At 41.6% G+C, this 16,209-nt stretch overlaps 1 protein-coding gene across 2 annotated transcripts in view; it reads right to left on the bottom strand.

The window, feature by feature from the left end:
* Positions 1-269: 269 nt before the first annotated feature.
* Positions 270-16,209, bottom strand: part of GFAP (glial fibrillary acidic protein) — a 36,434-nt gene continuing 20,494 nt past the window's right edge. The window contains exons 5-9 of one of the 2 annotated variants that reach the window (XM_060781197.2): positions 15,809-15,934; positions 13,873-14,093; positions 12,768-12,811; positions 10,027-10,112; positions 270-2,817 (exon numbers count right to left, since the gene is read on the bottom strand). In XM_060781197.2, coding sequence (XP_060637180.1) covers positions 2,779-2,817; positions 10,027-10,112; positions 12,768-12,811; positions 13,873-14,093; positions 15,809-15,934 — 516 coding nt within the window. In that variant the 3' untranslated portion in view covers positions 270-2,778. The remainder of the gene's footprint in view (positions 2,818-10,026; positions 10,113-12,767; positions 12,812-13,872; positions 14,094-15,808; positions 15,935-16,209) is intronic. The other variant, XM_060781198.2, reaches the window with a different exon arrangement.

The raw sequence follows: 16,209 nt of genomic DNA, 5'->3' as shown, positions 1-16,209 counted from the left end.
CACCTACCCCAAAACACTCCTCCTATCTCCCTTTGAACTTCCCAGCTTTTTAATTTTAAATTTTCACATTTGGCCCTGCCTCATGTTTTCAAATGTGTCGTGTTATTATTGCATTGTTTTGCTTCTTATGAGTTATTTATTGTTTTTGCTGTTGTTGTTTTTTTATGATGTTGTTGGGCTTGGCCTCTTGTAAGCCGCACTGAATCCTACGGGAGATGGTAGCGGGGTATAAGAACAATAAATAAATAAATAAATTCAGACAAGAAGAGAAAAATTTAATTGTTTTTATTGGATGTAAATTGCATATTTTAATTTGTTGTAGAATGGTTAGTGTTGTTTGCCTGTTTTGTTGGAAGCTGCCCTGAGTCCCCAGGGGAAGATAGGACGGGATACAAATAAAGTTTATTATTATTATTATTATTATTATTATTATTATTATTATTAAAATGCCTAGTAACCAGCAGGTGCAAGAGGGGGAAGTACGCAGGAGGGGGAACCGGCTACTGAGGAAAAGCAGGCGCATGAATACTAATAAGAGCTGGCACCAGAAGGGAATAAAAGGAAGAGATGGAGATGAGGCACAAATAAGAGAAAATAGCCTGTGTGCATGCTTGAACTGTTGACTACAAAATAAAGCTGCATCTCAGTTGTGTGTGATACTTTTCTCATTCACCTGGCAGGATGGTTTGATCAAATAAACCTGTTGAATGATCTCCTTGCCTCCAGTGTTTGACTGGATAAATGGACCATGGAAGTTTTGGGCCATGTGGTAATAGAGGGACACGACAGTGCATCCCAACACCCTTCTAGCCATTTTCTAGGTCCTCCAGCATGACTATGATATTCTTAGGCTGGAGATCCTTTATTTCACTGTTCTCTGTTGTTTTGCATAGTAATGCAAAGTCCAAGAATTTATCTCCCATCTCCAATTTATCTCCCGGGGGAGTGGGGTCCTTGAGGGGCTTCAGTCCCCCCACCCCCAAAATTCTCAGGGTGGTCCGCGAGAAGGCCTTACTGGTACATTATTTAAACTGTTATGTTTATTCATTTCATGATCTGATCACCATGCTCAATATCTCCCATATGCATGGGGGTATTGGGACAATGATACAAAAGCTTTGCTAGGGTACATCCTGAGCCCCCCCCCCCGAATCAAACTCACCCCCCCTCAATCAAAATCCTGGCTATGGGGTATGGGGGCCATACCATACACCTTGGCAGCCCTATGGTTGTTCTGCAGAAGGTTATATTAATCTGCCCTGGGTCTTATTGCATGTACTTGCATGCAATATTGCATTGCAAAGCACTGACTATTGGTACTGGCTACTGTGTTGGTCTAGGACTAGGCTCAAACTCAGGTTCAAATCCCTACTTGACATTCTCACACATTTGTTTTGGCCACTTACTAATCTCTCAGCCTAACTTGTGGTGAGTGGACAGAACCACATCCATCACCTTTATCTCCTTGAAGGAAACATAGGATAAAAAAAAGAATATCAAAAAATAATACATATTTGAATCAAAAGCAGTAAGACAAGGAACAATCAGTTAGACATCGGTCCTGCTGCAGAGTGACCTTGATACAATGGTCTTTCAGGCCCCATCCACACAGCTGTACAAAATCCCACATTATCTGCTTTGAACTGGATTATATGACAGTGTGGACTCAGATAACCCAGTTCAAAGCAGATATTGTGGGATTTTCTGCCTTGATATTCTGGAATATAGGGCTGTGTAGAAGGGCCTCTAGAAAAGAGTGAGGAGAGGACTTAAGTACTACAAAGAAAGGCAAAAAACCATCTAGAGCTAGAACTCATTGCCAATTCTAAATGTATGTGATATAGCAACATAGTGAAATGTTGCCACCTGTGACAATTGCAAGCTAGCTTTTAATCATTAAAAAAACCCCTACCCCCTCAGAGGAAGCAGGCAGAAACGTTTTTCATTTCCCTCTATGATATTAATAACATACAAAGTATTTCCCAAAATGCTACTAGCTCTGGAAGGCACACACACACGGTTTGCTTTGTTTAAACAGCTGTGTCAGAGGTAAAAATTCAACGGTTACCATTCAACTACTGACTTGTGTTAGATGGTGGATTTCATACATTTCTTAAACACATGGGTTCCTTGCCAGAAAAAAGAAATGAGAAGAGGGGGAGGGTTTCAAATCTAAGCCACAACAAGCTGGGATGGCTGAACTCTAGGATGAACAAATGTCTTTTGTGCACTAGTCCTGATGAGTTACTATGGAAGTGCTTGATCTCATGACTATATATTCAGTAAGATAGGTTATCCATATCTCTGGTGCAATGTCTTTCTCTGTTACACACATCATGTGTTCTTTTTTACAAGTAAAAATGGGTCCTATTCATTAGCAGCTCTATTGAGAAGCATCAGATTTAGGCGTTAAGATCAAGATAAAATCTCAACAAAGCTATACCTGTTGGATTCTGTAATTGACTCAGGAAAGACGAGATGCAGGAATATATCCCAAACCTGCATACTATGGGGCTGATAATTATATTTTACTGATTAGTCTGGTTATTGTGATGGAATAATAGTTAGATTTGGAGATGTTCCACACCCCTTGCTGGTTCCCTTAGCAAAGACATGTTACACGTGGTTGCGGCATGGCTGGAGCTACATCAGGGCCATGGCAATCGAGCATCAGAAGGAAGTGAAGCTTTCCTAGCATTCTACGGATACAAGTGTCTTCGTATGCCTTTACTTCATGGCCTCAGGCTTAATGTTGCCTTTACTTCATGGCCTCAGGCTTCACGCTTCTTTGTGCTCCTGGGTTGACTCCTTGATCACCTGCAGGTAAAGAAAAGAGAAGAAAAGAATGTTTGGTTGCTCACCTATTTTTTAGCTATCATGGGATGATTTTTCTTGATTTTATTATTTATTTATTTATTTATTTATTTATTTAATTATTTATTTATTTATTTGCTGTATTTGTATACCACCCTTCTCAGCCCGCAGGGGACTCAAGGTGGTTTACAGAAGCAACAATTCAATGCCCAACAAGACCATAAAACATTTAAAAACATTAACATCTCTATATATAAAAAATTCTCAGTGCATAATGAGTTCCTTAAAAACAAAAGAACCAATGAACGAAATCACACCAAATTTGGCAACAAACGTCTCACAACATAAAGAGTGACCATCACTCAAAAAATTATGATTTTGTCATTTGGGAGTTGTAGCTGCTGGGATTTATAGTTCAGCTACAATCAAAGAGCATTCTGAACTCCACCAATGATGGAATTGAACCAAACCTGCCACACAGGACTCCCATGACCAACAGAAAACTCTAGAAGGGTTTGGTGGGCATTGACCTTGAGTTTTGGAGTTGTAGTTCACTTACATCTAGAGAGCACTGTGGACTCAAACAATGATGTATCTGGACCAAACTTGGCACAAGCACTCAATATGCCCAAATATGAACACAGATGGGGTTTGGGGGAAATAGACCTTGACATTTGGGAGTTGTAGTCACTGGGATTCACAGTTCACCTACAATCAAAGAGCATTCTGAACCCCACGAATGACAGAATCAGGGAAAACTTTCCACACTGAACCCCCAGGACCAACGGAAAATACTTAAGGCCATCCAATCCAACGCCCTTCATCAGGGCAAGAAAACATAATCAAAGCCCTCCTGACAAAGAGCCATCCAGCCATAGATATAGATAGATAGATAGATAGATAGATAGATAGATAGATATAATTCATACACCCACACATATAGTATCATAGACTTAAAAGGGACCCCTAAAGAAGGACAATGATATCTTGCATGTTCCAGGGTGGACATCAACACTGACAAACAGCAAGAAATACTTTACCCACAACCATAAAGAAATTACATATATTAGAAACCAACACTTTCTCATTACTTTATTTTCCAGATCAACAGACTGGGCCACAGCAACGCATGGCAGGAGACAGCTAGTATAATATAAAACCATATCAAGATCAATAAAATATAAATCATTTGCATCTCCTTTTGATAATGTATACCAGTATGTTCCTTTCCTGATGCCTCAAGTTACTTTCCACCATTCTCTTCTCCCCTTCACATATACAACTCATAAACACCAAATCTGACAGTCAGTTTTCATGAGAAGTGGGAGCAGAATGCTGGTGACAATTAAATGAATATTAAATAATGAAATTTGTATTTCGGTAGTATTAGGGTTGTATTAGTAAAAGGGATTGTTTATTCTGTTGTAGGATATGTAGAACAGAGCTATACACTAGTCTTGGTTGATCCAAAAAAATGGTTCAAAACCCGTTTCGGATGTGGTTCGTTTATAAAGTCACTTCCTAATTTCACACAAAAAATTTTCAAAACTTTTCGAAACTTCAGAGGCTTTCAAATTGCTTCGTTAATGGTTTGAAAGTGTTATTTCCTGTTTCATTGGGTGGTCTTTACTTTGAAAGTAGTTGTTCTACTCCAGAAACTTTGTGTGGTACAAACTGTGTTAAATTGGTGGAGAACAGAAATCATAGTACAGTGTTCCCTCACTTATCGAGGGTGTTCTGTTCTGCAATAAGTGTCTCCAGTTCCGCTTGCCCTCCCACAACTTGGGGCACTTGTGCAGCTACTCCTCCTGGCCCATCCCGAGGGTGCCTGTCTGCCTCCCCGACCTCCAGAGCCATGCAGGCAGCACCAGGCAAGCCTTCCCCACTGCACCTCAGGCCACCAGCCACAAGAAGAAGAGGGAAAAGTGGAGAAGGAAATTCCTCCCTTCTCCGCTTTTCCCTCCTCTTCTTGTCCCTTGCCCAGCTCAAGCCAAGGCAGAAGGACAAGAAGATGAGGGAAAAGTGGAGGAGGAAATTCCTTCCTTCTCTGCTTTTCCCTCCTCTTCTTGTCCCTCTCCCAGCTCAAGCTCAGGGAGAAGGACAAGAAGAGGAGGGAAAAGTGGAGGAGGAAATTCCTTTCTTCCCTGCTTTTCCCTCCTCTTCTTGTCCATCACCCAGCTCAAGCCGAGGGAGAGGGACAAGAAGAGGAGGGAAACACGGAGAAGGATGGAATATCCTCCTCTGCTTTTCCCTCCTCTTCTTATCCCTCTCCCAGCTCAAGCCGAGGGACAAGAACAGGAGGGGAAAGTGGAGAAAGAAGACATTTCCTCCTCTGTTTTCCCTTCTCTTCTTGTCCCTTGCCTAACACAAGCCGAAGGAGAGGGATAAGAAGAGGAGGGAAAACGGAGAAGGAAGGAATAAAATAATCTTGGGAGAAATCCGAACATTATGGAATATTTCCGAAAAAAAAGGTAAGTGGTTCAAATTTGGATTTACCCCTCCCACCTTTCTTGCATGGCTCAAAACTGTTTTGGAAGGTAGAAGTTGGAAGTTTTTTTACAACTTTTAGGCTCTTCCGAATGAACCTATCTAACCTTATTATTATTATTATTATTATTATTATTATTATTATTAAACTTTATTTGTACCCCGCTAGCATCTCCTGAAGGACTCGATGCGGCTTACAAAGGCCAAGGCCTCAACAACACAATAGCATAACAATACAATTCAAAGCAAATCAAAAACATTAAAGCAATAACAGTAAAAACAACAAAACAATACAGCATAACGCAATAAAAACAGGGCCAGGCCAAGTAATGGGTACAGATTAAAAAGTGCTGGATGTGACAGGTGATCTATCGGATTTCAAGGAAGTGCAGTGTGCAGAGAATCTTAAAGTTCTGATAAAGTGCTTCTGGGGCTCTAATAAAGTGCTTACTGGAGTTTTCCTATTCTGGAAGTTTTCCTATTCTGTTGTGGCTTACTAAACAGGAAAGTAAAGGTTTACATCCCATGTAAAATAAAGTTTTACCATGACAGATAATAGTCTTGAGAGAGGAAAGAAGGGAGCAAAGAAATAATTTATCTAATTGTGTTGTCGAAGACTTTCATGGCCAGAATCACTGGATTGTTGTGATTTTTTGGGCTGTATGGCCATGTTCCAATAGCATTCTCTCCTGAAGCTTTGCCTGTCACCAGTTCTGGAGATACTGGCCACAGATGCAGGCAAATGTCAGGAGATAATACAATTGGAACATGGCCATACATCCCGAAAAACTCACAGCAACCCATTTATCTAATTGTATGTAAAACACAAGAGGGCGCCTGGAGACCTAGCTCAAACTTCAGCTAGTCTCAACTTTTTACCAAACTTACAAAAGCTAACAAATATGTATGTCTTTTCACAGGGACCAAAGTGGACATAGCACGGAGATCCACCATCAAAGTTGTACTTTTAAAAACATTTTAAGAAATGGATTTGGGTTGAGGTCCTTTGATGATGAAAATTGAAATTCATGAATCTTACATAAAACAGAACTTCTTAGTATTTAAGCTGTCAGAAGGCTTTATTGTTAGCACAGGACGGAGAGATTTTAATCCTTCAAATGCACGTATCCGACATTTCCTGTTTGAAATATTTTCCCTGTGAAACAAATAGTAGGTGTGGGGAATTGATTCAACCTGAAATGGGGAAGAAGGACAGCCAGAGTAGTGCAGTGGTCTGAACATTGGACTATGACGGAAGAGAACAAGGTGCAATTCCTTCCTTGGACATGGAAACCCACTGGGTGACATTGAGGGAGTTATATGCACTAAGCTCCAAAAACTGCATGGGTCACCTTAAGGTTACTTTAAGTTGAAAACTATTTGAAGACAGACAGCAATAGCAGAATTGATTAGCCACTATACCATCCGGTTTTGACCACTCATCTCTGACTTTGTTTACATTAAAAATATAGCAAGTGATCCATGTATAGATCCTCCAACATCAGATCTAGCTTGGCTCTAAGGGAGCGGGAGGGGAAGTATGGTAGCTGGCCATTTATGGCCCTTTAGGCTGGGCTGTGGTGGCTTAGTGGGTTAAACCACTAAACTGCTGAACTTGTTGACTGGAAGATCAGTGATTCAAATCCGTGGGATGAGGAGAGCTCCCATTGCTAGCCCCAGCTTCTGCCAACCTAGCAGTTTGAAAACATGCAATTGTGGGTAGCTCAATAGGTACCCTGAAAAGCACTTTAATTACCCGTTGGGTTGCTCTCTACTCTTGGTTTAAAACCCTCCTACTAGATACATCCTTTGTTCATGTCCAGCATTTACTTTTAAAGTTTTAACTATTACATCTGGCTCAGCCATAGGTTTTTAAATTCTTCTGTGTTGTTGTCTATGTCCGAGTTATACTAATTGTATTGTTTATTTTGCTTATTGCTTGTTGTTTTTATTATTGCTTGTTGTTTTATTGATGTGTTGTTGGGCTTGGCCTCATGTAAACTGCTCTGAGTCCCTTGGGGAGATGGTGATGAGGTATAAAGAAAGTATTATTATTACTATTATTACTGCTTTGGCAGGAAAGTAACGGTGCTGCATGCAATCATGCCAGCCACATAACCTAGGAGGCATCTATGGACAACGTCAGCTGTTCAATCACCCTCCTCTGGACACATCCCAGCAAGCTGGAAAGCTGGAATGTGTCCAGAGGAGGGCGACTAAAATGATCAAGGGTCTGGAGAACAAGCCCTATGAGGAGCGGCTTAAGGAGCTGGGCATGTTTAGCCTGAAGAAGAGAAGGCTGAGGGGAGATATGATAGCCATGTATAAATATGTGAGAGGAAGCCACAGAGAGGAGGGAGCAAGCTTGTTTTATGCTTCCTTGGAGACTAGGACGCGGAACAATGGCTTCAAACTACAAGAAAGGAGATTCCATCTGAACATGAGGAAGAACTTCCTGACTGTGAGAGCCATTCAGCAGTGGAACTCTCTGCCCCAGAGTGTGGTGGAGGCTCCTTCTTTAGAAGCTTTTAAACAGAGGCTGGATGGCCATCTGTCAGGGGTGATTTGAATGCAATATTCCTGCTTCTTGGCAGGGGGTTGGACTGGATGGCCCATGAGGTCTCTTCCAACTCTTTGATTCTATGATTCAGCTTAGAAATGGAGATGAGCACCACCTTCCAGATTTGGACTCGACTAGAATAAATATCAAGGTGAAACCTTTACCTTTACAAAGACTTCCAAAGGATTTTTAAAAGCCTGGAAGTTGATACATAGATTACTCCCACTTGTAAAAAGATGCGCCTTCTGGGTCTAAAATAACTTGGGAGAACATGGCAAAATTACCCTGCACACTCTCATAACACTTGGGGGTAAATATGTGTACTATTTTGGGTGATCCAAATAATAAGGGCCACACACCCACAAAACAGAAGACATGAATTCTAGGACATTAAGATTGTCTGGGGAGGCCCTGTTCTCGGTCCCGCCTGCGTCACAAGTACATCTGGCAGGGACGAGGGACAGGGCCTTCTAAGTGGTGGCCCCTCAGCTGGGAACGCCCTTCCTACAGATATTAGATCGGCCCCCTCCTTGTTAGCATTTCAGAGGAAAGTGAAGACCTGGTTGTTCAAGCAGGCATTTGAATAGGCAGTGTAACGAATATAGGAATATGGAACATTTGGATGATGAAACTGGATCCTGATTCGAATTATGAGATGCTAACGAGATGTTTATTGATGTATAATTGATTGTTCAATATGCTACTGTTTTTAATTGTTTTTAATTGTTTTATGTTGTTCTGAGCATTGAATTTTGCTATTGTTAACCGCTTTGAGTCGCCCAAGGGCTGAGAAAAGCAGTATACAAATATCTATATAAATAAAAATGTAATGTTCATTTGTGGGATTAACAGAACTCAAAAACCACTGGACAAATTGACACCAAATTTGGACACAAGACACCTAACAACCTAATGTAAGTCCTTCATTCAAAAAATTGATTTTGTCATTTGGGAGTTGTAGTTGCTTGGGATTTAGAGTTCACCTACAATCAAAGAGCATTCTGAACCCCACCAACGATGGAATTGAACCAAACTTGGCACACAGTTCTCCCATGACCAACAGTAAATACTGGAAGGGTTTGGTGGGCAGTGTCCTTTGGTTTTAGAGTTGTAGTTCACTTACATCCAGAGATCACTGTGGACTCAAACAATGATGGATCTGGACCAAACTCTACACAAATACTCAATATGCCCAAATGTGAACACTGGTAGAGTTTGGGGGAAATAGAATCTTGACATTTGGGATTTATAGTTCACCTACAATCACAGACCATTCTAAACCCCACCAACGATAGAATTGGGCCAAACCTCCTACACAGAACCCCCATGTGGGCCACAGCAATGCATGGCAGAGGACAGCTAGTAGTAAATAAATAAATAAATAAATACTCTCTTGCAAGCACACATATTATCTGGAACATCTATCACATGTGATTATCCTGTACTTGTGTGTTTCCCTGCACATCAATAAACGTGTGCGGTATAGTCAAGTATAATCTAAAACAAACAGCTCCTTATTTGAATTTATCATGTACTTGCTCAATTGGTGGCCTTAAGTGACTCCCTCTCTTCTTCAGTCTTTCTCACACACAAACACGCATATACATGCACACAGCTTCAGAGGTACATAAGTGATTGATAACTGAAGCTCAGAAGGCCAAGGCTGTTTCTCAAATCAAAAGGAAATAATCAAATCAAGGTTATGACACTACTTTGCTCAGTACTAGTGAGAAGTCAGTACTGGTAAAGCGGGTTGCAGAGGAATGTCAGGTCCTGAAAAACCGATCATATGAAGAAAGGCGGAGGAATGATGGGTACATAAAGTCAACATTAAATTTAGCTCAAGATATTCTGTCAGTTTATGAAGAACTTTGGTACCTTCATCAACGTAAAGATGACAAGAAAAGATGCAACAGATTAAAACTACAGAAAAGAAAAAAAAATAGTTTGAAGATGCTAAAGATGCTTCCTAACTAAAAGGAGAATAAGAGAAATAACATAAAAGGCAGATAACTAGAGAAACTGAGATAATTATTTCTTTTGGCAAGAGGTCTGAGACATTCATGTTCAAGGAATTTTCAACTATTTGGAGACAAATAGTTGAACTAAATATTCTACGTTGAGTTTTGTGATCAGAAGGCTTTAGATGGGCAGCCTTTTCCTACCTCTCCATCTCTTGTCTCCACTGTTTTGACCACAATACTCCTCTTCAGATGAGCCTCAGAAACAGACTTTGTATCCAAGCTGGTTTCTGGTGGGATCAGGGAAAAGAAAATCAGCCTAATTATTGTCATAAAATAGAATAATATTGAACTGTGATCTGGGATCTACTGGTTGATAGACAGTGATGGGACAGACTACAAGAAAAGGTTACAGAGAGTAATGCAGATTATCTTTGCAGGGGTGTAGAAACAGGACAAAATGAACTAAAACCCCTCAACTGAGCTCTGAATTTATTACTGAATGCTCAGGGTGAAGACATAAACAAAACTAGATATATAGTGAGCAGGCACAGTTAGACGCTGCTCATCCAAAAGATACTCGCATCTGGACTGATAAATGTCTCTATGGCAAAGACATTTGCATAGCTATATCAGAATGCAGAAGGACCTCAAAATGTATTTTAAGGAAGGCTTCCAAGTGTTGTCAGAAACATATGTAGTGATCTTTGCAGAAGAAGCAATGGAAAAAAGAGGTGTGCAATGAAATGAAAGAGGTGTGCAATGAAATGACCGGGGCTGTGGCACAGCTGGCTGGGAGTCAGCTGCATTAAGGTCACTACTGACCAAAGGGTCATGAGTTCGAAGCCAGCCTGGGTCGGAGTGAGCTTCAGACCATTGTGTAACTAGCTGTCAACCTTTGCAGCCCAAAAGACAGTTGCATCTGTCAAGTAGGAAATTTAGGTACCGCTTATGCGGGGAGGCTAATGTAACTAATTTATGATGCCATAAAATCTCCAGCAAGCATTCTTCCGACCATTGTGTAGCTTGCTGTCAACCTTTGCAGCCCAAAAGACAGTTGCATCAAGTAGGAAATTTAGGTACCACTTATGTAGGGAGGCTAATTTGACTAATTTAGGACGCCAAAAAAAAAAAACTCCAGCAACCATGCAAAAAGAATGAGGAAGTACTCCATCATTGTCACTAATGGATGGTGAAATGAGAGCTCCCCTGGTGGCCAGAATACCCTAATGTAATTTGGAATGTTAAATAGCTAGCCCGGGTCGGAGTGAGCTTCTGACCAATTTGTGTAGCTTGTTATCAACCTTTGTAGCCCGAAAGATCGTTGCATCTGTCAAGTAGGAAATTAAGGTACCACTTATGTGGGGAGGGTAATTTAACTAATTTATGAGGCCATAAAAATCTCCAGTAAGCATACAAAGAATGAGGAAGTACTTCATCAGTGTCACAAATGGACGGTGAAGCAACAGCTCCCCTGGTGGCCAGAATACCCTCATGAAAAAGCTGGATTGTTAAATAGCTTCTGAGTATCTGTCTATATATGTTGTGTGTCTATAGCATTGAATGTTTGCCTTGTATATGTACATTGTAATCTGCCCTGAGTCCCCTGAGGGGTGAGAAGGGTGGAATATAAATACTGTAAATAAATAAATAAATAAATAAATGCAATTAATGGTACCAAATGATTAATGTGTTGTATTTTATATAATAATAATAATAATAATAATAATAATAATTTATTAATACCCCGCCACCATCTCCCCGGTAGGGACTCGGAGCGGCTTACATGGGGCCAAGCCCAGACAACATATTGCAGCAAAATAAAACCAATACATAAACATCAAACAACATCAACAAAATTACATAGAGGGAATATATATATATATATATATATATATATATATATACACACACAGTCATAAAATAACATTCTAATAAACACAATCACGATAACAATGGGCGGGCCACATGTACAGGATAAAACGGTTAAAAGACTCTAATGAGATAAAAATAGGAGCAGCTTATTTGCAAAACACGCAGAGTTGTGAAGATAAACTTCCCAATTTGGAGGGCATGTACTCCAGTGGCGAAAGTGTAGAGGGGAGCAATAATGTCATGATGTGCACCTGCTCGCCAAAAGGGCAGCGGAAGAGCCAGGTTTTAAGTTTTCTAGTGAAGGCGCTTTCCTGATCTCTCCAGGTAATAAGTTCCAGAGTTGGGGAGCCACAGTGGAGAAGGCTCTCTCCCTTGTGCCCACAGGACGAGCTTGTGAGATTGGTAAGGGCGAAAGGAGGGCCTCCCCCAAAGATCGAAGGGTCCGGGTTGGTACGTGGAGAGAGATACGGTCACAAAGGTATATGCTTTGTATTGCAGTGTGGCACTAAAATGACCAAACTGTAAGCCATTCTGAGTCCCTCTCAGGGCGAGAAGGGGAAATATAAATATAGGAAATTAATAACAAATAAATTGCACCTAACGTCGACATCAAAAAACATTTAGAGCAAGGCATTTAGTGTGGTGGCTCACACTACATGGGTATATTAGTTCTTTTGATGACACTATATATCAACAATTTTCTATTTTCTGGCTTGAAAGTGTTATTCTTGTTTAATTGTAAGGTACTTACGGTACTTTGAAGTAAGTACCACACAGCCAGTAAAACCAAATTAGAAATTTGGTTTTAGTGGCTGTCACAAATTATATTGAATTGGTTAAGATTCTAGAAGATATTCATTGAAAAACTGTGCTGCAGGACATCCCACAAAAACTAAGTTTTGAGAGGATGCAAGGACCAACTTTCCACATCCTCGTGCTGATGGGAAGAGGCAGCAGATCACTTAACCCTTCACAAATATTGCTGCCCCAACCATGGTGACTACCCAACCATGGTGACTACCACATGTGACCCTATGGTGACAACCAGTTTGACTCAGTGGATCTCTCACCTCGGATCTGAAGGTTGGAGAAGGTCTGCACTGGGATGGTGATCCTGCAAAGTAACAAATAAGCAGAGATTAAGAGTGTGGTAATATGATCACAATAGCCCAAAATATTTATTTATTTATTTATTTACAACATTTGTATCCTGCCCATATCAGCCCGAAGGCGACTCAGGGCCTCTTATTCATTCTAGACTTTGTTCTGGACAAATTAAAATAAAAGAACCAGAGGTGAGAATAAAAAGTCATACAGAATAATTACTCAGAATGGTATAATATGAAAGAACAATCATTTTACAAAGCCAAGGACACCAGTCATAAACCTGATGGGAATGAGGTAAAGGTAAAGGTTTTCCCCTGACATTAAGTCCAGTTGTATCTGACTCTGGGGGTTGTCGCTCATCTCCATTTCTAAGCTGAAGAGCCAGTGTTATCTGTAGACACCTCCAAGGTCATGTGGCCAGCATGACTGCATGGAGCGCCATTACCTTCCTGCTGGAGTGGTACCTATTGATCTACTTACATGTGCATGTTTTCCAATTGCTAGGTTGGCAGAAGTTGGGGCAAACAGCGGGAGCTCACCCCGCTCCCCAGATTCGAACCTGTGACCTTTTGGCCAGCAAGTTCAGCGGCTCAGCACTTTAATCTACTGTGCCACTGGGGGTAATAGGAATGGGAATGGGAATTACCTAGCTTTAAATAAAAGGATTGCACAGGAAGCAAGCATGGTAGTCAAAGTAGAACCATAAATAGAATAATAGAATCATAGATTTGGAAGAGACCTCATGGGCCATCCAGTCCAACTCCCTGCCCAGAAGCAGGAATATTGCATTCAAAGCACCCCTGACAGATGGCCATCCAGCCTCTGTTTAAAAGCTTCCAAAGAAGGAGCCTCCACCACACTCCGGGGCAGAGAGTTCCACTGCTGAGCAGCTCTCACAGTCAGGAAGTTCTTTCTAATGTTCAGATGGGAAGGGGTTTCAGAACCAACCTGTAGACCTTTAAAAAACTTTGGGATTTGTCATTATTTAGAAGAAGAACTTAAATGGTGAAAGGTATTACACAGTCCTGTAGATGCATGATACAGAAGGGGTATGTCTGTGAGTCTCACCTGCTCTCCTCTCCTTCCAGAAGTTTGCGGTAAGTGGCAATCTCAATGTCTAATGCTAATTTGACATTGAGGAGGTCCTGATACTCCTGGAGGTGACGGGCCATTTCTTCTTTGAGGCCCCGGGCATCTTCTTCCAGTCGAATCACTGTGTCCTGGTAGCTGGTAGTCTCAAGGGCATAGCGGTCTTCCATTTCCCTCAGCTGCCTCTCTAGAGATTCATTCTGTAATGAGAAAAATTGAAGGGTTTCTGATTAGTGCAACAAGGCAATGACCTGTTACTAACCTGCACAGGGGGAAAGGGACACCCTCTGCCTGCAGCTGAGTCAAGTGGATTACCAATGCCACCAGCAAAGTCAATGGCAGGAGCATTGGCCACTATTTGTAGCCTGAGAACAATACATATTTTGGAACAACACACATTACTTAATTATGACTCACTTAATATCCTGACTTTCTGCTCAATCACTCAAGGCATTTTATAATCTAAGAGATTCTTCTAATCTAAGAGCCGTGGACTCAAATAAAAAAAAAGACCAATGAAAGGAAAATAAGCAAGTCCATGGATTAAGATGTGGCATGGTTATCGCAGGAGACAATTATGGAAGGGTACAAACAATGATTGTGGGCCTTCATGATTTCACCCTCTGTTGCAGCGAGGAGGAATGGCAATGAAATCCACGAGAAAGGAGCAAAAAAGCGGTCTCTACTATTTCTTCTCATCTCATCAGTTGATACAGTCAGTTGGAACAACTACTGATCTTACTTACTTACTTACTTAGGCAATCCCTCGTTTTCCGAGGATGATTGTCTTCCAGTGTTCTTGCGGGTCCGTATGTGGCTGTGGAGCCCTATTCTTGCTCTGCATCTTCTTCCGCAGTGAAGGCATCGGTTTCCAGGTGGAAGGCGGTCTCGGTCGGGGTTGCCTTGACGCGCCTTCCCCTTGGCACGCTTCTCCCTTTCGCCCTCCATTCGTGACTCTTCAAATTCTGCAGCACTGCTGGTCACAGCTGACCTCCAGCTGGAGCGGTCAAGGGCCAGGGCTTCCCAGTTCTCAGTGTTTATGCCAGAGTTTTTAAGGTTGGCTTTGAGCCCATCTTTAAATCTCTTTTCCTGTCCACCAACATTCTGTTTTCCGTTCTTGAGTTCGGAGTAGAGCAACTGCTTTGGGAGACAGTGGTCAAGCATCCGGACAACGTGGCCAGTCCAGCGGAATTGATGGCGGAGGACCATTGCTTCGATGCTGGTGGTCTTTGCTTCTTCCAGCACGCTGACGTTTGTCCGCCTGTCTTCCCAAGAGATTTGCAGGATTTTTCGGAGGCAGCGCTGATGGAATCGTTCTAGGAGTTGCATGTGACGTCTGTAGACAGTCCACGTCTCACAGGCACATAGCAGGGTTGGGAGGACAATAGCTCTATAAACAAGCACCCCTGGTATCCCTATGGATGTCCTGGTCCTCAAACACTCTCTGCTTCATTCGGAAAAATGCTGCGGAGCTCAGGCGGTGTTATATTTCGGTGTTGATGTTGACTTTGGTAGAGAGGTGGCTACCAAGGTAGTGGAAATGATCAACATTTTCTAATGTTACACCATTAAGCTGTATCACTGGCATTGGAGAGGGGTTGGCTGGTGTCTGCTGGAACAGCACCTTGGTTTTTTCAATGTTCAGTGACAGGCCGAGCTTCTCGTATGCTTCTGCAAAGGTGTTTAGAGTGGCTTGTAGATCTGCTTCTGAATGCGCACAGATGACATTGTCATTAGCATATTGGAGTTCTATAACAGATGTTGTTGTAACCTTGGTTTTGGCTTTCAAAAAAAACCTACTGATCTCCGCTCCTCACAACCAGAATGTTACTGTAATTACTTTCTGCACACAATAACAGCTTGCAACCAGGTCAAACCATTAAACTTCTGTCTTAGAAGCATCACTTCTACCTACCGATCCTCTCAAGGACTCCAAATCGCAAGTGAGGGCTTGCAGTTGTCGGCGGTACTCATTGGCCTCCTGCTTGGCTAGACGCAGAGCTTCGATGTTTCGTGCCGCTGCATCAGTCAGGTCAGCAAACTATCAGGAAAAAGTTAAACTAGTTTCAAAGGTTGCAACTGATATTTATTTTTAAAAGAGAGAGGGGCATATCTGAGACCCCTTCCACACAGTTGTATAAAATCGACATTGAACTGGATTATATGGCAGTGTGGACTCAGATAGAAGTTGTTATTGTTGCTGTTGTTGTTGTTGTTGTTATCATTCTATCCACTGAATTCCCTTCAGTGTGATAATGTACCACAATTTCCCTGTCAACCCATATGCAGCTTAAACCCAGAAATACCAACCAGAAC

The sequence above is a fragment of the Anolis sagrei genome, chromosome 6 (assembly GCF_037176765.1).
Source record: "Anolis sagrei isolate rAnoSag1 chromosome 6, rAnoSag1.mat, whole genome shotgun sequence".
NCBI classification, from domain to species: Eukaryota; Metazoa; Chordata; class Lepidosauria; order Squamata; family Dactyloidae; genus Anolis; species Anolis sagrei.
This window is presented reverse-complemented; position numbering and strand designations above follow the sequence as displayed.